The following is a 26516-nucleotide window of genomic DNA, read 5'->3' on the forward strand; positions in this document are numbered from 1 at the left end:
TGTGTTGGGTTAGCAGTGTTTGTCGTTAGTGGATCCGTGGCTTTGAGCGGATATTCGTTACCTAATTGGGACGAACATCCTGTGGTGCATTTTCCGTATGCGGATTGCAGTGACCACACTTCGGCTTATAGGTATTTAAAGCACCACAACCGTAGCAAAACACTCTACGAGGCTTTAAACAGTCTTGGTATCTATGACCCAACCCATCACAGTTCCAACATTTTATCTTGTCTGATATTTTTACCGCATACACACTGTTGGACTCTGTACTTTCTCCTTCCAGAATGGAATCAGAATCTTCATGCGTAATAACATTTACTGCACGTCTAGGGAAACCAGATGTGGTCATCGGTTTAAGCCTGTTACTGGTAAAGAAGTTTTCATGCTTATGACATTCTCGACGCAAACTTGCCAATGTAACTGTGTCAACGTGCAACAGCTCGTGATACAGCTCAGGCTTTAAATTGTTTCTCACTTCTGCCACTATTTCCTCATCCGATAAAGGATTACGTAAACCATCTGCGAGGGATACCATCGCATCGACGAAATCATCAAAGCATTCATTACGGCCTTGTTTACGCCTACGCATCGCATCTTTGATATCTCGATCGGTGCGTTGATCTCGATATCTCTCTCGTAGACGAGTACACAAAATGAACCAGTTCATCTCGTGTTCCATTCGGTGACAACGCCAAAAGAAGTTTAAGGCTGTCCCCGTGAACAAAATATGACCGTATTTATAGAGAAGATCAAAATCACCATTCAAGCACTGCTCGGTTAAGCAACTTACTCTATAAATGAAATCTTCAATAGAAATGACTGTTCCAGAGCCACTGAACTTGATATGCCAGTTGGATATCACATTCGAAGTTTTATCTGAGCGTTCGTCAGTAGAATTACGACGAATTGGTGAGTTATCATTTCGGATTGTAAATTGTCGATTTCTTCTATTGTTGCCAGGAATATGGGAGGCATTGGTACGTCCCACTCTAGTTGAGGTTCTTCCGGACGTTCTTGTTGAACTCCGGAAATGGTTAAGTTTCGTATGGCTGCACGGATCTCGTCCGTTAAACCTGTTGCCATGTTAACTCGATATGTCTCTAATGAACTAGATATTAATTGTTGAACACGTTCTTCCGATATGCCGTTTGATTCAGGCGGAACTGGTATAGCTGGATCTACTCGAGCCGCTGCTGATGTGTTCGCTCTTTGATTCACTCCAGTATTTATTCTTGGGTTTGACCTTGTATTTGGCCGATTTCTGGGCACTGCACCCGTGTTGATACTTGGATTGTTAGTTCTAGCATTTCTGGAGGATGGCTCATTGGGTTCTATTGGAACACTTGCTATATCATCTAACTGACTGCGCGAGCATGCACGTCGACAGACTGGACATGTTTCATTTTCACTCAGCCATGTTGTCAAACATTGTCGATGAAATTTGTGCTTACATAAGGTTTCAGCAAATTCAGTTAGACTACTAGTGTCATTACAAATACTACAGCTCGACTGCGGATCGCGTGGTGGATTTCCCATCAAGTTGTCGAGGCTACGTCGAACTGCCATATTTGACGCAACAAAAAAAAACTTCACTCCAAAAAAAATTAACTTAACTAAACAAACAGAGTTGAATCTGCGAAATATTCAAGATACTCAATAGCTAAAATAGCCAAAAAAAATAACTCAAAAGAAAAGAAAAGTCGAACCAATGCAAACGCAGATTCGCGGAATACAAAAATAATTATTACCAACCGGTAATTGCGGGAAAAATAAACCAAAAGAAAGATAATAAGATACGATACTCAATACGATAAACTCGGTAATCAATATAAATCATAAAATTTTGGGTCTTATCCTTTGTACAATTGGTGTGTCAAATTATAAATAGGATGTCGTATTCTGCCAATAAAAGATATCAATTTTGTTTTTCCTTTTGTGGAAAACTGCCAGGATTCGATGTTTTCTTAAGAGAGGAACTGACGAAACACTCCATTCAGAACAATCTCGATCTTAAGTGAAACAATACTGTTGTAATCAGATAATAGTTCCTGGTATAGTTCCGCTACTTAGTCAGGCTATAAATCCGAGGTGAACTTAAATCTTTTTTACTTCAGGGGTCTAATTCGCATGTTTGATTGTGGTCAGGATCCAAATATTCAGAACTCCTGCATATTCCAGGCAATCAAACAATTGAACGTTAAAGTTTTAGGGTACTATTGCAGTGCAGGTCAAACTGCTAACACGCCTCAGATGGAAATCCTTGTACTTTATTTTATTTTCATATCTAGCATGTCGAGCTTGCTTGGCCTCACGTTCGGGCGCCATTTAATTATGTAACAAACGCCTCTCGAGTTTGTTTGGCTCCACGTTCGGGCGCCATTTAATTATGTAACAAACCGATTATACACAGCCTATGATAACGTACTCTGCTTACGGGGCCGACTGTTGCTCAGGGCAAATGGGGTGGGTTTTGTTATCTATAAGAGCTGAGGTTACATTATTAAAAGAGGTAAGCAGAGTTTATCGATATCTTAAACGGCAAAAATCTGAATTGGCATACGAGCAAGCCTAAAAGTCGAAGTTCACAGATGTTGTGGATCCTCTTCTATACCCTCCCGTCCTGTAAAGCCCATTATGGTCTTTACCCTTTTATTGTTTAATTTATGACTCACACAACTATACTCAGGTGCCCGAAAGGCTTACTTTAATTCATTTTCAATAACTTCATAACGTTAAGACTTTATAATCGGACTCATTTTCAAGGGCGGTCAATACCCTGCAATTCTTCTTAATATTTACGGTAATACAAATCTATATATATAATACTTTAATGGTAAATATGGCATGTGTTAAACCCTATACTGTTGACACTATTATATTTCAATTATCGGCCAAGCCGTACTTACATACTTTTACTTTTGTATAGATGTACACAACTCACTGATGATCAGGCCTGATGATGAATGATGTGTGTGTGTTTTATGTTGTTGATGAGATGATGTACATATGTTTGCTGTGTGAACTTCCAAAAAGAGAATTAGAGTAATGTTAACAGTATTGAATATCGACTACATACCATACCATGTACTTATAAAACTATGTATATTACAAAAATAAGAAAGCTACCTTAATTGATTCATTTTAATTTAACATTGATGCAAATATCGATACTTTTAAATTGTACAAACTAATCAGCGGCAAACAGGTGATGGCTATTAGCCGCGGAAGGTCATCATGGACGGCGACAATACTTGGGATGCTCCTATGGGGCATCACTGTTTAGAACATAGAAGCAACTATGCTCTATCCCTCCTCTGAACGGCTCATGGGTCCCTGTTAGCCCATGCTAACAATTTTGGCGCGGCCCTATGGGGCAGCACCGGTAGGAGACGTGTCGATCCTCTGCTCGACTGCTTTTGCCTTTTGAATTAGTCCAAGTTAGCCGGTGCTAACAATTTTAGTGCGGCCCAATGGGGCAGCACCGGTATGATTCGAGGCGATCCTCTGCTATGGCACTAATTCGCTTGCTGAGTTTTATTCCAGTTAGCCGATGCTAACAATTTTAGTGCGGCCCAATGGGGCAGCACCGGTAGGAACAGTGGCAATCTTCTTTTAGCTTTTAGCTTATGTATGTGCCCACTGTAACTCCAGCAGCAGTTTTGCGCGCCGATAATGCGCAGGTGAAAATACTATATGGCGGTGGCCAAACTGTTTAAACGCTTTTAAACGTTTATAGACCCACGCCGCGCTAACTTGCAAATGCCTAAAATATTTCTTATTAGAAATATGTATGTGCCTATGTAGCCTACGTACCTTATAATTATCCAAACAAATACTCTGGTGGCTAGATCCACGCAGATGAAGAAATATTTTAACTTTAATACAATTCAGCGCTGGATTGCTGAATTTTATATATAAATTTTATACATCAATTGACGGCGCGCCTTGGTACCAGAAACGGAAAAGGAAAATTTCTTCTTCGTCTAATGTGTCTTCGATAATATTGAGCTTACACAGAGTTGATCTCAACTATTCGATCAATCCCTGTAATTTATTTGTGTGAATGCTAATTTACGGTCAAGGGCTGCTAACTCGACTAAGTGACATGTAATATGCGATTAATCGATATTAGTCAGCTGGATATGTTTACATATCGTGAAATGGCCAGAATTTGCAAATGCAAATTATAAATTTAAATTGCACCCTCACAACTGATATTCAAATTTTTGATTTCTCTTCATGTTGGGTTGATTGACTCGTTATCGAAAGTGATGAATGTATAGATGTTTCATTTGGTAACACGTTCGATAAATGAGACGGCTCTTGACTCGTTAACGGAAATGATGAATGGGGTGAGTCTTGAACCGGTAATGGAAGCGAAGTGTGTAGAGCATTTCGGCTTTTAATTAATTGATATAAAACTTTTGATTCATTTTCTTTCTTTCAAATTTATCTCATTCAACTGTTAGTGGATTAGTGATTATTTCAGTCTTGTGGTCATTAGTGTACTGTGATCTATTTTACGAAACATAATCATATATAACCTGTAGTGGTGAGCATTGTCCGTTAATTTGCAATTTGAATTTAAATTGTATGGCGGTGTTAATATTTGCGACGCGACTGTTGTGCAAGCTAACAGCTGCTCGCGATAACATCTGCATTCGATGATTGATGCACTTACCAAGAGATGATAGTATATTATTAATTATTAATCGAATATTTGCAGTGAGTTGGCAGGATCACTTTTGCCATTCACAAAAATATCGTATTATATAATATCGTTATCGAACTTAGATTAATCAAGCAATATCGATATCCACGCTTAATCTAGGCTAGACCATCTCTTTTAATTGAAAAGCTAAGGAGACAAGTTGTGCGGCAGAAAAATAATAAAAATAAATCTGACGGCATTCGTCACAATATTATATATAATTAAATGTTCGCGGTGCACGAACAGTAAAATAAATAAAACACAAGGATTTATTTTTGTTTACTTAGTAGACTACTTTATTGTTATTTATAAGCTCGCGGGCTACGCGTCTTAGGCGAGGAAAGTGTCTTTAAAACTAAACTCACAATATGCTGAGCTTTAACATGAAAGTTCTTATTACGACTTAAAGCTAACATACGTGTGATATTTTGTGTTTGTGTTAGTGCATTAATGCTGAGTCCTCAAGTTGCAAATGGAAAATTTTAATGGACTTTGATTTTTGGAAGTGGCACGATCGCCAATGTAATAGGATCTTTTGTTTGTGACAGTTGGTGCCGTCGCGACAAGTGTTTATGTTTATGATATGACTTGTGGGAAAGAATTTGGAAGATAGGGGAATAATTATGAGTGTTTGTCACGTATGAGAAATTATTCTGGAGATATATTACTATATATATTTTATTGGTGTTGTTCGGGAGTGCGCACTTTTCAAAGTGCATTGTTTTGATTTTCTTTGGCCTTCTCGTTGGTTTTACAAGGTACGTAGCGAGAAAACCCAATTTCATAATTTTTATTAGTACCTTTTTCCTGGTGTAGGATATTGTGTGTGTACCACCAACTGATCTGCAACTGCAGAGGCCCCTTGCCAAAAAGGCGTGGCAACAACTTTGCAAAGGAGTTGCCACCAAACGCCTAGATATTTGCACTTGAGTCACCAGTTTAGTGACGCCAAAGACAGCAGGAGGCTGTAGAAGCGACGCCATGCGTTGCTAAAGCGGTTCCAGAAGGAACACAAGCTTCGGATAAACCTTTTGAGAGAGAACGGATCAGCATAGTAGAGCTGATCATGGCCACTCTCGTTATTAGTGTGGAAGTTGCGCCATGCGCTGCTGAGGCTGCGCGTTTCTGACGCAGACTCATTGCTACGACTCGCTGCTATGTGTTGCCGAGCCTGCACCACTCGTCGGCATTGAGATCTTTGCCGCCACTCGTCGTCGCATCTCTTATTGATGTTGTGTTGACAGTGCGATTGCCACTGGAGGCCACTGCCGTTTTTCGTTGCTGCTTCTAACGCCGTCAATAGTGCTATTGCACTCGCCGCCGCCTTTGTTGCTGTTGTTTCTTTTCTCGAATATAATTTTTCTTTGCCATATAAAATGTTCAACAATATAACGTAAATTCAATTCAAAATCATATTGAAATGTAATTCATATTTAAATTTAAATTTTATATTTAGTATTATATTTTAACCCTCTAACACGTAAGCGTGCGTGAAGGCACGTATTACTTTTTGTCCTTAACTAATGAACTAACAGCTTTTCAATCAATTAAATAATTTTTGACGGTTGATAAAAGCACAAAATTATGAGTCTCAGCTTTGAAAGCTCTCCGTGACGTATATTTCGGTATGCACAAGCCATATGTTTTTCGCGCGTAAAATTTGGTCTGCCTTATGTTGTGTTTTGCTGTGCAAATAAATTTGAATATATAAAACCAATCCAGCTCATAATTTTTTCTTGAAAGGTAAGTTAATTTACGGTTAAAATTAAGTTGCAGATTTGCAAAAATATTAAAGGCATCCGTTGTGACATCGAAATAGCGATACGTACCTTGAAGCACGTTTGGGGATCCAAGACAACTTTTGTTGCCAGCTGATATTTCACAATAGATTGCAATTTATGTGTTTGTTTCTATTGATGGAGTGATTTTACTTATTAGAAATAGAAATATTACAGGAAATGGATAACCGAGTTCGGTATAAGCTGTCCGACTTGACAGATGAGCAGTTGCTCAAGATTTTGAGTCAGCTCCGTCGGATGAAGAAGTGTTAAGCTCAAGTGACGACGAGGACGGCGACATTGATATAGTGGAGGCTCTTAATACTGCATTAGAAGATGTTGAGACTATGTCATTTATTGAGAGTAATGTTGAAAATGTCCAGAACAATGCACAGAAAGCTGTGACTTCCCAGAAAACTGCAAAAGGCCGCGATCACCTTTACCAATTAGTGAAGATTCGGCGTGCGCATCGCCGCCAACTTCTGGTGGGTTCAATGGAGCTGGTAAGCCAAATTTAATTGCTATGTGTTATTTTAGTGAATAATTAGTTTTATTTAAACAGGTATTGAATCAATAACAAAAGATTCGAGTAAGATTCTGTAGCGAGAGAAATCAATGCAGTTGCATATTAACAATGTAGCATTTCGAGCGATTTTTCGTTGCCAGCAGAAATAAAGGAGCTCAAAACACCACTAGAGCTCTTTTGCTATTTCTTTAATGCGGAAATTATGAATATGATCGTCGGCGAAACCATGTGCGCAGCTTTAACGGATGATATCAACAATAAGTTCAAAGTTAACACTGATGAGATGCACCACTACATAGGTATTTTGATGTACATGTCTATTTATCGCTACCCAAATCTGAAGAGCTACTGGGGACAAAATGCGCTCGGACCTATACAAACCTGCATGACCCGAAGCAGATTCGAGGCAATCAAAAGTACTTCTCGCTACGTGATGAGCGCGAACGGATCAAAAGGGTGAACTAGGCTACGATCCTTTGTTCCGTACGCGAAAACTTGTAGACTGTCTCAACAAACGGTTTGACTTGGTGCCAAAGTATGCCCGTCTTTGTGTTGACGAGCAAATGTGCAGCACAAAAATGATTCATTTGGATACGCATACCGCTTTGAGATTTACAGCGGTGCAGGTGATAATGTGGTCTTACCTGGTCACCCAGATCTTGGTGCTTCTGCCAACATTGTAGTGCGTTTAACACAAACCGTTGAGACATTTAAGAATCACATCATTTACTTCGATAATTTTATACATCCTTGCCTTTGATGGTTTATCTAAGAGCGAAGGGTATTTACAGCCTTGGCACGGTGCGAGGAAACCGTATTCCCAATTGCAAGCTACCAAACGATATTGCCATCAACAAATTGCCAAGGGGTTTTTCGACTGAGTACGTTGGGTCCTCATATGGTGTCGACATAACCAATGTACTCTGGAAAGACAGCAAACCTGTTCGCTTTTGTCCACCTATGTGGGTGTAAAGCAATTTCAAAGGACAAACCCTTGTGAAGGAACTGCAAAGGCTGCTCGTTTTGACAGAAAAGCTAAGCGACACATATCAATTGATTGTCCCCAAATTGTGCATGAGTGTAACGCTCACATGGGCGGCGTAGATTTCATGCACGGCCTAATGGGTCGCTACCATATCAGAGCAAAAACACGCGATGCTGCAACACGAGTTTTTATCACTTAATTGATATGGCAGCCACCAACGCCTATATTTTACACAGACGTATCCAAAACGAGAACGAAAGCAAAGAAAAATACTCGCACTCCCAGACTTTCGCGAAACCCTAGCCGCAGGGCGTGTGACATATAAAAACAAAACCTTACCGGGTCGTCCAATCAACACCAAAAGTGCATCTTCACCGCGCGACAAACCAGTCTCCATCCTCTCAGTCAGGACGAACAATAAATTCCCCATCCTTGCAGACAGAGCGGGCAAAGCAGTCTCGATGAGACATCGTCCTTATCAGCTCAAACATGGTCAAAAATCAAAACATCCAATATCGGACTTGCGGTTTGACCAGCTCAACCATTTCCCACATTGGTTGGATCGAAACAGTGGCAAAAGATTTTGCAAGCACTGTAAAACTTCACAAACGCAATGCATATGCACGAAATGCAATCTACATTTATGCTGCACAGCGAATAAAAACTGTTTTGTAGAATACCATAAGAAAAATAAAAACAAGTAAAGAAGCTACAGTCGAGTGCACTCGACTGTGAGATACCCGCTACCCATTTTGAATAAAAAGAAATATATTTTGCGATATTTTTCTCAAAATATACCAAATATACTGCAAAAATACTAATAGTATACCAAATAGTATATTTGGAATATTGATATAGTACCGCATTCAAAATATACCATAGACGGCACAATATACAAGATTGTCATTTAAAGCAACTAAGACCCCTAGTAAGTAGGCGTTTTTGCCCATACAAAAGTATTTCTTTAATAACTTCGACAATTTTTATCTGATCGCAACCAAATTTTCAGGAATCATAACTACTATAGTTATTATTGCATATACCAAAATTGGCAACTCTATCTTTAAAATTACGCTTGTTATTCGATTTTTTGATTTGCGGGGGCGGAAGTGGGCGTGGCAAAAATTTGAAACAAACTTGATCTGCGTGCAAACATAACAAATACTGTCGAAAAAAATTATAGCTCTATCTCTTATAGTCTCTGAGATCCAGTGTTTCATACGGACGGACGGACAGACACACAGACACACAGACGGACAGACGGACATGGCTATATCGTCTCGGCTGTTGACGCTGATCAAGAATATATATACTTTATAGGGTCGGAGATGCCTCCTTCTACCTGTTACATACATTTCCTGCCGGCACAAAGTTATAATACCCTTCTACCCTATGGGTAGCGGGTATAAAAACATCATTACTTGAAAAATTTTTTCACTCAAAGCCCCAAGCGAGCCTTCAGGCACGCTTACCTTTCCTCTCACCTTACAGGTAAACCAAAGATTCAACGTAATTTCTAAGCACATATTTGAGCTTAGAAGACTTCATTTACTTAAAAAATTATTTGAATACCTTTTTTCTATTACTTTGGAAAGTAGTCTTAGAGGGTTGAGTTAGATATAATCGAATAGTAAGTCCTCATATGGGTATGGTATGTATATAATATTATATCAAAGCTGTTATATATTCTAAACCCTTTTGAAGTTCACCCAGCTCATCAACTCATCAATCATCACAGGCCTGTCGATATCGATGCAGTATAAAACAAGTAAAGAAAGCTACAGTCGAGTGTACTCGACTGTGAGATACCCGCTACCCATTTTGAATAAAAGAAATATATTTTGCGGTATTTTCTCAAAATATACCAAATATACTACAAAATACTAAAAATATACCGAATGGTATATTTGGTATATCGACATAGTACCGTATTCAAAATATACCATAGACGGCACAATATACCAGATTGTCGGCCAAAGCAACTAAGACCCCTAGTAAGTAGGCGTTTTTGCCCATACAAAAGTATTTCTTTAATAACTTCCACAATTTTTATCTGATCGCAACCAAATTTTCAGAAATCATAAATACTATAGTTATTATTGTATATACCAAAATTCGGAACTCTAGCTTTAAAATTACGCTTGTTATTCGATTTTTGATTTGCGGGGCGGAAGTGGGCGTGGCAAAAATTTGAAATAAACTTGATCTGCGTGCAAACATAACAAATGCTGTCGAAAAAAATTATAGTTCTATCTCCTATAGTCTCTGAGATCCAGTGTTTCATACGGACAGACGGACAGACGGACAGACACACAGACGGACAGACGGACATGGCTAGATCGTCTCGGCTGTTGACGCTGATCAAGAATATATATACTTTATAGGGTCGGATATGCCTCCTTCTACCTGTTACATACATTTCCTGCCGGCACAAAGTTATAATACCCTTCTACCGAATTTTGGTATATACAATATTTACTATAGTAGTTATGATTCCTGAAAATTTGGTTCCGATCAGATAAAAATTGTCGAAGTTATTAAAGAAATACTTTTGTATGGGCAAAAACGCCTACTTACTAGGGTCTTAGTTGCTTTGGCTGACAATCTGGTATATTGTGCCGTCTATGGTATATTTTGAATGTGGTACTATGTCGATATACCAAATATACCAATTGGTATATTTTTAGTATTTTTGCAGTATATTCGGTATATTTTGAGAAAATACCGCAAAATATGTTTCTTTTATTCAAAATGGGTAGTGGTATCTCACAGTCGAGTACACTCGACTGTAGCTTTCTTACTTGTTATTCTTATTAGTATTATATTCATACCCATTGTTAGGAAATAATAGACAAAAGTAATATAGTAGGCTGATAATGCATAAAATGAAGTTATGTACATGCATTATAGTATTTTTGAAGTCTTTTAGTCTTAACCTCTTTGAATAATCATGAAGTCGAAATAAATTATAAAGTAATGGGCACCTGATATTACTTGTTGTTGCTTAATATGGGTAAAGGCATAGAGCCAGAAGCTTTTACAGGTTGGGAGGGTAAAGAAGAAGAACATAACCATCTTCGTTCTTTATATTTATATTCGCTCGCTCTCGCAGTCGCAGTCGGACGTGTTTTTTTCTTCCCTCTTAAACTTTGTGATTTTTCATTAATTTCATATTTATTTACAATTAATATAACATTAATTTTACTCTTTCACTTGTGTTTAACTACAGATCGTTAAATCGCTGTGTGCTTTCTTGTATTTAGTATTATTATCATTTTTCTGAAAATGTAACAACAAATTGTGTGGTCAAACTTTGCTTTGCTTTGTTAGCACAACAATTCTGTTTTCGTTGCCGCTGCACTTTGTTTTTGTATTTTTGTTTAATTTCGCGCTCTTCTTTTTCACTTGCTATTTTTGCGCTCAACGCTGTTACAATAGTTAACTCTCCCTTTTTGGTGTTGTTGTTGGCTATCATCTATCTTGCGTCTCGCTCGACCCGCGCTTTACTCTCAGTGCTTGTGCTTTGTGCTCTCAACGCTCTTTAGAATAGTAAGTCTCCCTCTCTTGGTGTTGTAGCTGCCTATCTATCTTGCGTCTCGCTCGACCTGTGCATACACTCTGTGTTTTGTGCTCTTCGTAATTAGTTTGTTAAAGAATTCGTTGCCAAAAGAAAAATCGGTCTCCGATTTCTCTTCCTAGTAGTGGCAAGAATTCTATTTCAAAGCCTTCCTCTATGTCTGTCAGTTCAAAAACTAACATCCTCTTTTACTTCTTGGCTATCAGAATGTAAGAGGTATTTGTAGTAAACTTACTGACTTATATTTAAATAGTGTATCTTTCCATTTCGATGTTATTGCCTTTACTGAAACTTGGTTAAAAATGACATCCTTGATACGGAAATCTTTTCTAGTAGATTTTCCGTATACAGACGTGACCGCAAGGTACGTCGCGGTGGAGGGGTTTTAATTGCAGTAGATGCTCAATTAAATTCAGAGTTGATTGATCACACTTCTGACATTGAGCTAGTGGCTGTTAGATTATCCTTTGGTAGTTTTAACATTTGTATTTCTTGCTCATATATCCCTCCTGCTTCAGATGATGCTTTATATTTAGCTCATTTTTCTATTATTAATAACATTTCTAATATGCTTTCTGATGCGTGATCACCTTATAGTCCTTGGTGATTTTAATATCGCTGGGGTGTCATGGCATTCCGCCAAGAATCTAAATGGACTTTGCCCCTCTGTATCCCATGTTTTTATTGATAGTCTTTTTGGGGTATCATTGTTTTAGATTAACGGTATTCCAAACAGGTCTCTAGACCTTATTTTTGTTTTGGACCCAGATTCATGTTCTCTATCGAGAATATCTCCTATATCTTCCCCTGAAGACCCTTACCATCCCACTTTAGAAATTATGTTGGAGCTCCCATTTATTGCGTCTGAGTCGAGTGTACGTTGTGGTGAGTTTTCTCGTTGTTTTCGGAAAACCGATTTTGAGAAACTTGCTCTGCTTATATCTCAAACTGACTGGTCCCAACTTTCGTTGTCTACAAACTTGGATATAGCGGTTGAATTTTTTATTCTACTTTAAACTCGCTATTTGATGCTTGTGTTCCATCAAGTATTCCACATTTGTTTGATAAACCCTTATGGTTTACCAAGAAATTATCGAATTTAAAAAATCGTAAGTCGAGACTTTACAAAAAATTCAAAGGAACTGGCTCTTCTTTTGATTTTCTGCGTTATTCTGTTGCACAAGCTGCTTTTCGCACTCATAACAATGGGTGTTATAATAATTATTTGAGTAGGTGCAGAATAAGATTTCAGCGTGATCCAAAGCGATTTTACGACTTCGTTAACTCGAAGCGTAGATCCGCGTCATCACCAGCATTTATGTCTTTGGAGAATATGACAGTATCTAATGGTCATGATGTTGCCGATTTATTTGCGGACTTTTTCCAAACGACATATTCTGTCCCAAGCTCTCAAAATTCCTTTTCTTATCCTTATCAGTTAAATTCATCTAAGTGTATTTTTGGTCCTTTAATTACTGAAAGCTCTATTTTAACGGAACTATTGGCTATAAAACCTGTTTTTGGCTGGTCCGGATGGAGTACCTAGTTGTGTGCTAAGGTATTGTGCTGGTAGTATCTGTAAACCGCTTTTAAATTGTTTGAATTATCCGTTAACTCATGTTCTTTTCTTAAAATCTGGAAAAATCATACATTATACCTATCCTAAAAAAGGGAGTATATCTAAAGTTCAAAATTATCGCGGTATATCTAAATTGTCTGCGATTCCGAAAGCATTTGAAAAATTATAACTTCTCAACTGCAACATCTGTGTAAATCTATAATTTCACCTTACCAACATGGGTTTGTGAAGTCTAGATCCACTTCTACTAACTTATTGGAGTTCTCTTCTATTGTAATTAAAGGATTCGAGAATAAAATGCAAACGGATGTTATTTACACCGATTTTAGTAAGGCTTTTGATTCTGTTAATCATCACCTCTTACTGTATAAGCTTAATGTTTTAGGGTTTCCTCATAGCCTAATTGAGTGGATATCCTCATACCTTTCCAACAGAATTCAAAATGTTTATTATAATGGTTTTGTATCTAAATGTGTCCAAGTCACTTCTGGTGTGCCCCAGGGCAGTCATTTAGGTCCTCTATTGTTCACTTTGTTTATAAATGATCTTCCTTCTGTTATTGAGCATTCCCGTGTACTTATGTACGCCGATGACGTTAAGCTTTGCCTGACATTTGTAACAAACCGATTATACACAGCCTATGATAACGTACTCTGCTTACGGGGGCCGGCTGTTGCTCAGGGCAAATGGGGTGGGTTTATTGTTATCTATAGGAGCTGAGGTTACATTATTAAAAGAGGTAAGCAGAGTTTATCGATATCTTAAACGGCAAAAATCTGAATTGGCATACGAGCAAGCCTAAAAGTCGAAGATCCTAGATGTCATGGATCCTTTTCTATACCCTCCGTCCTGTAAAGCCCATTATGGTCTTTACCCTTTTTATACCCGCTACCCATAGGGTAGAAGGGAAATGTATGTAACAGGTAGAAGGAGGCATCTCCGACCCTATAACGTATATATATTCTTGATCAGCGTCAACAGCCGAGTCGATCTAACCATGTCCGTCTGTCCGTCTGTGTGACTGTCCGTCCGTCCGTATGAAACACTGGATCTCAGAGACTATAAGAGATAGAGCTATAATTTTTTTTCGACAGCATTTGTTATGTTTGCACGCAGATCAAGTTTGTTTCAAATTTTTGCCACGCCCACTTCCGCCCCCTCAAATCAAAAAGTGGAATAAGAAGCGTAATTTTAAAGCTAGAGTTGCAAATTTTGGCATATATAATAATAACTATAGTAGTTATTGCGATCAGATAAAAATTGTCGAAGTTATTAAAAAATACTTTTGTATGGGCAAAGACGCCTACTTACAAGGGGTCTTAGTTGCTTTGGCTGACAATCTGGTATATTGTGCCGTCTATGGTATATTTTGAATGCGGTACTATATCGATATACCACATATACCATTTTGTATATTTTAAGTATGTTTGCAGTATATTTGGTATATTTTGAGAATAATACCGCAAAATATATTGGTTTTATTCAAAATGGGTAGTGGGTATCTCACAGTCGAGTACACTCGACTGTAGCTTTCTTACTTGTTATTGTTTAATTTATGACACACACAACTATACTCAGGTGCCCGAAAGGCTTACTTTAATTCATTTTCAATAACTTCATAACGTTAAGACTTTATAATCGGACTCATTTTCAAGGGCGGTCAATACCCTGCAATTCTTCTTAATATTTACGGTAATACAAATCTATATATATAATACTATAATGGTAAATATGGCATGTGTTAAACCCTATACTGTTGACATTATTATACTTCAATTATCGGCCAAGCCGTACTTACATACTTTTACTTTTGTATAGATGTACACAACTCACTGATGATCAGGCCTGATGATGAATGATGTGTGTGTGTTTTATGTTGTTGATGAGATGATGTACATATGTTTGCTGTGTGAACTTCCAAAAGAGAATTAGAATAATGTTAACAGTATTGAATATCGACTACATACCATACCATGTACTTATAAAACTATGTATATTACAAGAATAAGAAAGCTACGTTAATTGATTCATTTTAATTTAACATTCTTGCAAATATCGATACTTTTAAATTGTACAAACTAATTAGCGGCAAACAGGTTATGGCTATTAGCCGCGGAAGGTCATCATGGACGGCGACAATACTTGGGATGCTCCTATGGGGCATCACTGTTTAGAACGTAGAAGCAACTATGCTCTATCCCTCCTCTGAACAGCTCATGGGGTCTCTGTTAGCCCATGCTAACAATTTTGGCGCGGCCCTATGGGGCAGCACTGGTAGGAGACGCGTCGATCCTCTGCTCGACTGCTTTTGCCTTTTCGGATTAGTCCAAGTTAGCCGGTGCTAACAATTTTAGTGCGGCCCAATGGGGCAGCACCGGTATGATTCGAGGCGATCCTCTGCTATGGCACTAATTCGCTCGCTGAGTTGTATTCCAGTTAGCCGATGCTAACAATTTTAGTGCGGCCCAATGGGGCAGCACCGGTAGGAACAGTGGCAATCTTCTTTTAGCTTTTAGCTTATGTATGTGCCCACTGTAACTCCAGCAGCAGCTTTGCGCGCCAATAATGCGCAGGTGAAAATACTATGTGGCGGTGGCCAAACTGTTTAAACGCCTTCTAAACGTTTATAGACCTGCGCCGAGCTAACTTTCAAATGCCTAAAAATATTTCTTATTAGAAATATGTATGTGCCTATGTAACCTACGTACCTTATTATTGTCCAAATAATACTCTGGTGGCTATGTCCACGCAGATGGAGAAATCTTTTCCTTTAATACAATGTTCAGCTCTGGATTGCTGACTTTTATATATATATATATAGATTGTCCCAGCCAATTGATCCACGCGCCTTGGTATGGGAAACGGAAAAGGAAAATTTCTTCTTCTTCTAATATGTGTCTTCGATAATATTGAGCTTACACAGAGTTGATCTCAACTATTCGATCAATCCCTGTAATTTATTTGTGTGAATGCTAATTTACTGTCAAGGGCTGCTAACTCGACTAGCTGGATATGTTTACATATCGTGAAAAGGTCAGAATTTGCAAATGCAAATTTAAAATTTAAATTGCACCCTCACACATTTAATGATAGTCTTGCGAGCTCACTGTTACAATGTGACCTTAATCGTCTAGAATCTTGGTGCAAAGTAAATATGTTACATCTGAACTGCAATAAGTGTAAGTTTATGACCTTTTGTAGGGATCCTTCTCAGTTAAATAACTATATGTTATATGATACTCCTCTTGAGCGAATTGAAGGTGTGAATGACTTAGGGTTTTGCTTGATGCAAAACTAAAACTCGATAAACATATTCTGTCTGCTGTAAATAGGGCCATGGGTGTTCTGGGATATATAAAACGCTGGTCGAAAGAGTTCAATGATCCCTACATCACTAAGATTTTATACGTCTCTCTGGTTCGTCCTATCCTTGAGTACGGATCTCTTGTCTGGAATCCCCAGTATAGGGTTTATCAAGATAGGATTGAATCGGTGCAGAAACAATTCTTATTATTTGCTCTTCGTAGTTTAAATTGGAATCCTAATATTAGATTACCACCGTATCGCAGTAGACTTTTATTACTAAACCTTCCTTCTCTTTCTTACCGTAGAACTATGCAAGGTGCTGTTTTTATACAGAGACTAATTAATGGTGATATAGACTCTTTGGAGCTGTTAAGTCAAATTAGTTTTGCAGTTCCTGTCAGGATCACTAGGAATTTTCTCCCTCTTCTCATCTCACGTAGATCTAATAACTTTTATTTCCATAATCCCTTCCGTATTCTGTGTGTGAACTATAATAATCTCAATAACGTAGTTTGCTATAGTAAATATATTCCTTTGAAAAACCTTATTATTAGCTTATTTATCGAGTATTTAATTGTTATTTATCTTATTATACATTTATTCTAACATATTTTTAATCTAATTTAATTAGCTGTCCAGCGTCTTTTAATATTTATTGGCGGGTTTCGTTTAATGCATGCTGTTCACAAATTTTTTTTTTTGTTTTGTCCGCGCGTCAACAAGCCCGTGCTTGGTATCACTGGGCCACTTGATGGCACTGCCGTTAGTACGTCATATACTTCTTAACCGGTCTATCGGTTGATAGCCTATCCTGTCTGTTCCCGTCTTAACTCTGTCTACCTTCTTTTATCTGTGTGGCACGGTAGCTTACTAGGTGGCAAAAGACCCACCCCACTTTCCCTGAGCTTTAGTCGACAATGTAGGCAGAGTATGCTTCCAGTTTGCTGCCCACTTAACGGGTCGTCTCATAATAAGATGACGCCCTAGACGTGTTCGTTACAAACCAATAAACATTAGATACATTAGCATGTTTTGATGAAAAGAGCTGGTTTTACAGATCAGCTATCAGACTGTTAAATAGACCAGCTAGCTGTTCTTTTAAACAGACCTGGTTGTACAGATCAGCTACCTGGTTGTATCGATCAGCTAGCTGTTCGTTTAAAAGACCTGGTTCTACAGATCAGTTATCCGGTTCTGATAACGGACCTGTTTCTGTTAACAGACCTATTTTATTTTATTTTAAAATAATGAAATTAAATTTTCAATTACATTTATTCACGCAATGTAAAAGGTGAAAAGTGGCTGAAAAAGAGCTGAAATTCCCAATTTCCCATTCCCTAATGAAAATTTCGAATTTATATTTCAATAACATTTATTTGAAAAAATATCAGAAGTAATACAGCTGGAAAAGAAAGCTGAAAAAGAAAGCTGAAAATTCCCAAATTTACATTAACCATTTAAAAATTTTTAAATTTATTTTGTTAATAGAATTTATTGTTTTGATTATTTTTTATTCAATTACAATTTCAATTCGAATATGTCGGGTTGTTATTATTATTTTCCATATTTAATTTCGCATATTGTATACGGCGAATAAACTTGATCACGCCACAGCCAAGTTAAAAGTGTCCGCCAACCTTCTAGCATACCGAAAATACTGTCCAGAAAAGCTGCCGCGAACATACTTCTATCTCTGTCTCTCGCAGTGGCTCAAGCATACACCCACAACAATCACGCAACATCTCTCTCAAACCTCTAACCTCACGCAACATCTACCTCTCGTGTTCGCATCGAACTGTCCTGACCATCTGGCGAAAAGAAGGATCAAAGCGTACTAACAAACAACCGTTATAGTGTAGAGACAAGAAATGGTACACGTATTTGATTTAAGTCTTTTACACTGACTACCATAATTTAAGATCTGACACGGCCATTCTGACAATTACACGTCCTCGTGTACTGTAACCTTAATATTACAAATGACTTATAAATCCGTGATTATAGCTTGTGTTTTCTTTTACTCATCAATTTCAAATACCATTTATTTATTGGATATATTGCCTTACACTTGACATTTTCTCTTATTTCATAGTCTTTCTATATTTTACATTTTACGCAACATTATAAACAAATTTCAATTCTTATTCTCATTACATAATCAAATTCATGTTAACATTTAATTCATTACATTTGCTTCTCAACAATTCAAAATTCGACTCTAGTTATCGTCACTATGATTTCCTTTTGAGCGCCACACGCCATGTTCCAACTCAAATCTCAAAACCATATCTTTAACTCATACATCTCAATCAAATTTTGTCATATCAACCATGCATAAACTTTGCATCCGCCAGGTTATTTCCATTCGAATTCTCAAACACATCCGCCATTCACAAACATTTTCTTATCGAAGTCTATTGCAACTTCATTTCAACCATTCCATACTCTATATGGACATTTTGTTAATCACATAACATATCCTCTCACACGGATATATTATAACCATTTCAACAATTCTCAGGCGGGCACTCCAATTCACTTGGAAAATAACCATCTGGCATCTTTCTCAAATCTTCATGACAATATTTATAAGTTCTCTTATTATGTTATGAGTTCAAGATATATCAATCTCCTTCTAAAACTTCACTAACCAAAACGGTCCTTTAAACTTTGCATCCAATTTAGTTTGATGCCGTTCTTCGTTTTTCAGTAAAACCAAATCTCCAACTTTATGCCGTTCAACTGCTGCTTTATTTTTATCGAACCTTATTTTGTCGTAACTAGCTTGATTATTCATATTTTCAATTGCCCTATCTCTAGCATTAACTTTATCTACCTCCATCTCTGTATCATACGGTGGAATTAAACCCAAAGGACGAGCCTCCTTGCCGACAAGCAACTCTAGGGGACTTGCTTTGGTTGCACTACTAACTGTGCAATTCAAGACAAGTTGTACCTCACCTAAAGCATCTTGCCAAGATCGGTGACTTGATTCAACCGCTGACAGTAGATTCTTCAGTGTACTCCTCACACGTTCAGCTTGACCGTTTGCACGGCTTCCTCCTGTAGCTATAAGATGAAGCTTAATCTTCTGTGATGTAAAAATTTTGAAAATTTCCCACTAGTAAAACATCTACCCTGATCAGCTATTATACGCTGCGGTATTCCGAACAAAGAAATAGATGATTTCATTGCCTGAATACAACTGTCAGAATCTAATCTTAGAGTATGGAACAAATAAGCAAATTTTGTTAAAGCATCAATTTGTACTATCACATATTCCTTAAGATCATTCTTCCCACTTAATTTTCCAGTAATGTCGATATGCACCGTGTGCCATGGCACCCTCACTTTTGGAATTGGATGTAACTCGGCTTGTATCTTTCCAGATGAACCCTTAACAATTTTACATGTAATGCAGCTATCGACAAACTTTCTAACATATTTATTCATCTTAGCAAACCAATAATATTGATAAGTCTTGTCAAGAGTCTTTTTCCATCCCAAATGCATGATGGACTCGTGCACTTGATTTATTACTGACCATCGAAATGCATGGGGCACTACTGGCAAACAACGGGTTCTTCCATTTCTCTGAACTTTACGAAACAAAACATCTTTTCTCAACTCATAAGTCTGTGCAACATCGTCTGTCAACTCTTTAGAGTTAAGTTTGTTAATGATATCAGTGATTTCAGAATCCTGGCGCTGTTCAGCAGCAAGCCAGTCACTTGAGATTTCTGCCAAGTTTACACGCTTTTCAGGGACTAAAGACTTTTCAACTTTGGTTGCTTCCTGAATATGATTTCTCGATAAAAATCCACATGCGCCATGCGCTTTCCTTCTCTATATTCGATTTTGAAATCAAACGACTGCAAGTACGCCCACCAACGATGCACTCTTGGTGTTAGCTCAATCTTCGTCCGCGATGATTTAAGAGAATTACAATCAGTATACACTACAAACGTACGACCAACTAAATAATGACGGAACTGTTTAACGGATTCTACCACTGCCAAGGTTTCTAATTCGTATGAATGGTATCTAGACTCGGCAGGGGAAGTAGTTTTACTAAAATACTCTATTACATGAGGACTATCATTGATTCGATGCATTAACATTGCACCATAACCGTAAGAGCTAGCATCTGTGTGTAACTCTATTGGATGTTGTGGATCAAAAATAACAAGTACAGGCTCATTTATAAGGATAGCAATAATATTTTTTCTAATATCTTCCAACTCGCTATTCCAATTAAACACACTTTTACTCGAAGTTAAGGAATATATCGGTTTCATAATCTGTGAGAACAAAGGCACGAATTTTCGAAAAAAGACGCCAATCCTATAAACTGTCTTACGCTACGAACGGTTTGTGGTGGTGGCAAGGAATTTAACGCAAGAATTTTTCGCGGATTAGGCCTTAACTCTCCAGCTCGTACCTCATACCCCAAGTATTGTACAGTAGTTTTTAAGAATCTACATTTTGCTATGTTAAAAGAGAATCCCGCTGCAGTCAATACATCCAAAACAATCCTCAATCTTTGCATACCTAATTCTATTGTAGATGAAACCACCATTATATCGTCCATATAGACTATTACATAAGAATATGCAAGATTTCCCAATGCGTTTATAATAGCTCGCTGGAAAACAGACGGGGCGTTCTTGAGGCCAAATGGCATTGTCAGATACTCATAGTGCCCATCAGGTGTAACAAACGCGGTATATTCAACAGAATCGGGATGAATGGGTATCTAATGGTATCCACTAGCCATATCCAGACAAGTAAAATATTTGCACCCGCTACTCTAGCAATCTGATCGTTAATAAGTGGTAAGAGATATCTGTCCGAAACAGTATTGTTGTTCAGTTCACGATAGTCAACGCAAAGTCGATCGGATCCGTTCTTCTTTTAACCAAGAGTATAGGACTAGCATAGGAGAACAACTAGGTCGAATAATGTTATAGTTTAACAATTCCGTTATCCTTTCACGTACAATTTCTTTTCATTTGGACTCAAACGATATGGACGCCGCTGCACAGTTTTGTTTGGATCAATTAATCTAATAGTCATTTCACCCGTATTAACCTTTGTGCAAGAGATTCCATTAATAAATGCAGCTGAATAGTTTAATTAAGTTTTCCTTGTCATTACCAATCATTTCAGTATCAACATTAAGCAACAAGGCAGATGGCTCAGATACTTTGCAACGTTTACAGATTTAGACTTAACAAATTCAAATTTATCAGGTGTCAAGATGAGTTCGTATCCCTGACTAAGGATTTCCCTATCAATTACAATATCATTTATAAGATACTTATCTGCTATGACGTGAAACTGTATTTCTACAATATTTCCATTAATAATACATTTAGATAGTTTTTGTAGCTTACTGGAAATGCCAGCGTCGCCAATACCTCGTATTATGACAATATTATTAATAAGTTTGCCATTAAATTTACCGGCAACACTACTTCGAATAAGCGAGCATTCTGCTCCAGAGTCTCACCCTGATGTGTCAAAACTCCTATTGGCTCAGCCACAAAACATTGATTACATTTCTTCTCAGTAACTGCTGCATTGTTCGTGCACCGATTCGCAAGATGCTTAAGTTGTCCACACCGGTAACAGGTCACATTCTGCAAATCGCGATGCTGTTTATTCTCCGATCCAGACCGCTTTAATTTACACTCCGCCATTTTATGTCCTGGTTTCTTGCATAAGTGGCACACAATTTTGGCTCGCTTGCTGTCGCCGCTATTACCATCAGTACTTCCAGCACTACGCTTTTGGTCAAATGTTGTAACGTGCAACGAGAAGAAGCACAAGGCGACAGGGCTATCGGTATTTGCGGGGCACGCTTTAGAGTCCGGCTCTAGCTCGTCGGCTTTGGGGGTGGTGGTCTTGCTTATACCGATAGCCCTTTCTTCTCTGCTCATTATTATCAATTTAAGATCAGAAATTGAGCGGGCTGCGACGAAGAAGTGTTTGCTAGAACACTAGCCGGAAAGAGAAAGAAAAATCCAAAAATGTCTCGGAACAAAAAAAGAAAAACAAGGAGAGAAAGAGAGAGAAAGTGAGAGAGAACAAGAGAGAGCGGGAGAATTAAGGCAGGTCATCACAGCTGTTCAGTGAGTAATGTCCCTCCCAACCTATGATCACTGCCTCAGAGCGTGGCTCTGGTGATCCCTTCGACCCCTACGTCAGTGGAGTCAACGGCTTGTTTCGCCTAAATAAGGACAGAATTATTTCATGGTTTATAATATTTAATTAATGGGAGATATTAAACAATAAGGCATTACAAACTAAAATAGTACTAAATGACCAATAATAATAATATAAAAGGATATTTGCAATATTATTATAGTATCTTTTAAATATATAAATATATTTTAATTTCAGTACCAAATTTTAAACTTTAATTTAATATTGTAATTTATCTTCAAACATTTTTATAATATTCAATAGTTTGAACTTTTGTATGCTCTTCTATAAATTTATATTTCGTGTTTGTACAAAGTAAATTGAGGTGAAAGTATGAGGTGTGTTTTCGCAATAATAAAAAAAACTCACCAACAGAACTCCTGCGGCGTTGATCGATCTCCGGCGAAGTTGTGCTGGAACAGTGCTAAATTAAAAGAAATACAACTTTCACCAAAACACTTCATATTGTACCTGAAACTGGTACTAACTATTCAATATAATTTGCATACGTTTTCATTTTTTGTTGTTGTTTTAATTTTGTTATTTCTTAACTTGGCACTGATTTTCATAACTTATTCGTTTAATTTAATTTAATATAATAATTTCCGTTTAGGCATTTAGCCTTCGAAGCTTTTAGCTGTTTTGTTTTATATTTTAAATTTTGTTGTAACTTGTGCACAACACATTCAACAATTGTTTTTAAATTCTAAATTCTCATGGCTCTACAATTTCTTATTTCATTTCCACTATTTCATTTATATTTGTATATTCGTTTTGTTTAATTCTTGTAGCGCTTCACTTTTTTTTTTATTTGTTGTTTTACAATATTTTTCGCTTTTATTTTCAATTGAATGTGGCACAATACATGTTTTAATTTTTATTTTTTTATTATTTATTTTTCATCAACAAAACAGCTGCGCTAATTTCTTTTGATTTTAAATCATTTTATCTTTTAACTTTTTAACCTAACTTTTGACTTTAACTTTTAATTTTTTATTTTTTGTGCAATTTTGAAATTCTGCAATTGTAGTACCGCTTTAAAATTAATTTGAATTTTAAACTATTTTTGTAAACAAATGAACTTTTTAAATTTTAAATAATTTTCAACTTTTAACTTTTTATCGTATTCATGTTTGAATTTTAACTAAATTTAATTTTCAATATTTTTGTGCAATTTTTGCAATACTAAACTTTTAACATGTTTTAATATTAATTTGTGTTGAGCGGCGCTACACTGTTGAGTTTTAATCTTCCATATTATTATTCTATTTTTTGTTGTAAACAATGTAGCGCATCTTTTAACTTTTCAAATTTGGTTTTAATTTTTCATATCTGCACTTTTAACACACACACACTATTTTTTATATGCGAACTAGTCGCTGATGATCAGGAAGAGTATAGATGAGATGATAAAGTTGGTGATGATGAGATGAGCGAAGATGCGGATGCCAATATGTTGATGCGCAGGGGTGCTGCGCTGACGTCTCGAGCAGATGCCCTGACGCTACGCCGGCGCAATAAGGCGCTCTGCTCAGCAGAAAGAAGTCGACGGTGTCGCTCACTGGCCCTTCGCTGGCCGATAATTCGGCAGCAAAGATGGCGCTCAGTGCCGCTTCGCTGTCCGCTATTGCGGCGGCAAAGATGGCGCTAAGGGCGCTCCGCTGGCCGCTATGGCGGCGGCAAAGGTGGCGCTAAGGCGCTTAGCTGGCCGCTAGTGCACCGCAATGAGAGCACTCTGGTGCGCTTTACTGACCGCTAGGGCAGCGACAAAGATGGCGCTCAGTAGTGCTCCGCCGGCCGCTAGTGCAGGCATTGTCGCGCTCAAAAAAGCCAAACCAAAAGCCAAAAAATATCGAAAACGACCTGCGGAAACAACAACAATGAGTAAAGTACACATACCAGAATCTATCACTAACAATTCTTACCAAGTATAAAATGCACTAAGAGAATTCTAACCTCTTGTGTCTTGTGGTATAAATTTTCCACATCAACCAATATGCGTCTATGCACACTGCCGGTCACCAGAAAAGTGCTCTGACCGGAACCAGCCCCAGCTTAAGCTTGCTGAGCATGCGCGTGGTGACGCAAACGTCAAAGCTGAACTTTCCAGTGCAACTCGCTAAACGTCAAATGTGAGCTTTTCAGTGCAGCTGATGCACTTCTTAAAGCTCGGCTTTACAGCGCAGCTGATGCACTTAAAGCTGCGCCCTTAGTTGAAATTAAACTTCCATACTTTTAGGACGCATTTAAATTATATCTGCTTCAGGCGCCGTTACAATGTAAATGCTTTCAGTTCCATCTGGACGAGAACACCATACGCTACAAACGGTTGTCAAAATTGGCCATGTGCGCAAGTACGGTGGATACAGCTATTTCCTCGACGTTCATATTGCGCCATTTTGTGGTCAATGACGTCACCATACGGCTTGCGTACACTGCAGGGCATTCATTGTATGCTGGACGGCTGTTCAGCATATTCAGGAACATAGCTGCCGACGTTTCCTTAATCTCTGTGCAAGCCACGCTGAAGCACTGCCCTGCATGCAACTACTCAACATCATGATAAGTGCGCTGCCATTAATCTGCTGTTCGTCCATAATAATGCTAGCCGTTGCACACCACTGAGTCGCATCAGCTCCAGTTACATCTGGGTTAAATTTTGGCAAAACCACTTGATTTTGTGGACGCACAGAAGCTTGCATTGCTTTACACATTTCGACGAAACTACGATTTTGCAGTTCCATAATGGTATGCCACTGATGTTCAGAAAATGCAGGAGTTGGCACTGATCCCACTTCTGATGTCGGCTTGTTATTATTATTTTCCATATTTAATTTCGCAGATTGTATACGGCGAATAAACTTGATCACGCCACTGCCAAGTTAAAAGTGTCCGCCAACCGTCTAGCATACCGAAAATACTGTCCAGAAAAGCTGCAACGAACATACTTCTGTCTCTGTCTCTCGCAGTGGCTCAAGCATACACCCACAACAATCGTAGTGTGTATCTCTCTTTCAAACCTCTATCCTCACGCAACATCTCTCTCTCAATCCTCTAACCTCACGCATCATCTCCCTCTCGTGTTCGCATCGAACTGTCCTGACCATCTGGCGAATAGAAGGATCAAAGCGTACTAACAAACAACCGTTATAGTGTAGAGACAAGAAATGTCACTTGGACGCGTATTTGATTTAAGACTTTTACACTGACTACCAGTATTTAATTCTTTAATGTGCACATCATCAACTTCATCATAGCGTGCTGGGAGGTAAATAAAATTCTTTTCCAATGTTAATTTTATGGAATTAGTATTAAATTTACTAAGAACCCTAGACGCTCCATAGATTCTGAATTCCCGATTCCTTGGTAAAGCGTGGAAAGGGATCCTCTTCTTCTCCTTTATTCTATTCAAATAATTCGCTGTTGATTTAAACTCGATGTCATCGGCGAGGAATTGAATGTCCTCAGCAAGAGGAGTAATAAGAGGAAGATTAACTTCGGTGAAGTCAATCTCCTCTCCCTTGCTAGCCTCCTTTGATGGGTTCATCCTGATTATTTGATGTGTGTGTGTGTGTGTAGTACTGCTGGTGCTATTCAGTGCTGCTACTGCTCCTGCTGTTCAGTGTTGGTCGTGCGTGCTCCTGGCGGTGATGATACTGCTACTGCTGGTGTTGTTGAGTGCTGAGTGCTGATGACCGAATGATATTTTCCTTCGAGTGGCTGGCTGATTTTATACTTGTCACTTTCCCCTTCCACTGTTGTTTTGAAAGGTTTTCATTACCTAAGGACGTTTTCCTTTGATTGGTTGACATTCTACCTGTTGCTACCTGTAGGACTTCTCAAGTGC

General features: G+C 38.0%; 1 protein-coding gene across 1 annotated transcript in view; it reads right to left on the bottom strand.

The window, feature by feature from the left end:
• Positions 1 to 26216, bottom strand: part of LOC132797804 (uncharacterized) — a 36747-nt gene extending 10531 nt beyond the window's left edge. Inside the window, exon 1 of the mRNA XM_060809578.1 lies at positions 25991 to 26216. Coding sequence (XP_060665561.1) covers positions 25991 to 26216 — 226 coding nt within the window. The remainder of the gene's footprint in view (positions 1 to 25990) is intronic.
• Positions 26217 to 26516: the final 300 nt, after the last annotated feature.

This window comes from Drosophila nasuta, unplaced genomic scaffold (assembly GCF_023558535.2).
Source record: "Drosophila nasuta strain 15112-1781.00 unplaced genomic scaffold, ASM2355853v1 ctg22_pilon, whole genome shotgun sequence".
Taxonomy (NCBI): Eukaryota; Metazoa; Arthropoda; class Insecta; order Diptera; family Drosophilidae; genus Drosophila; species Drosophila nasuta.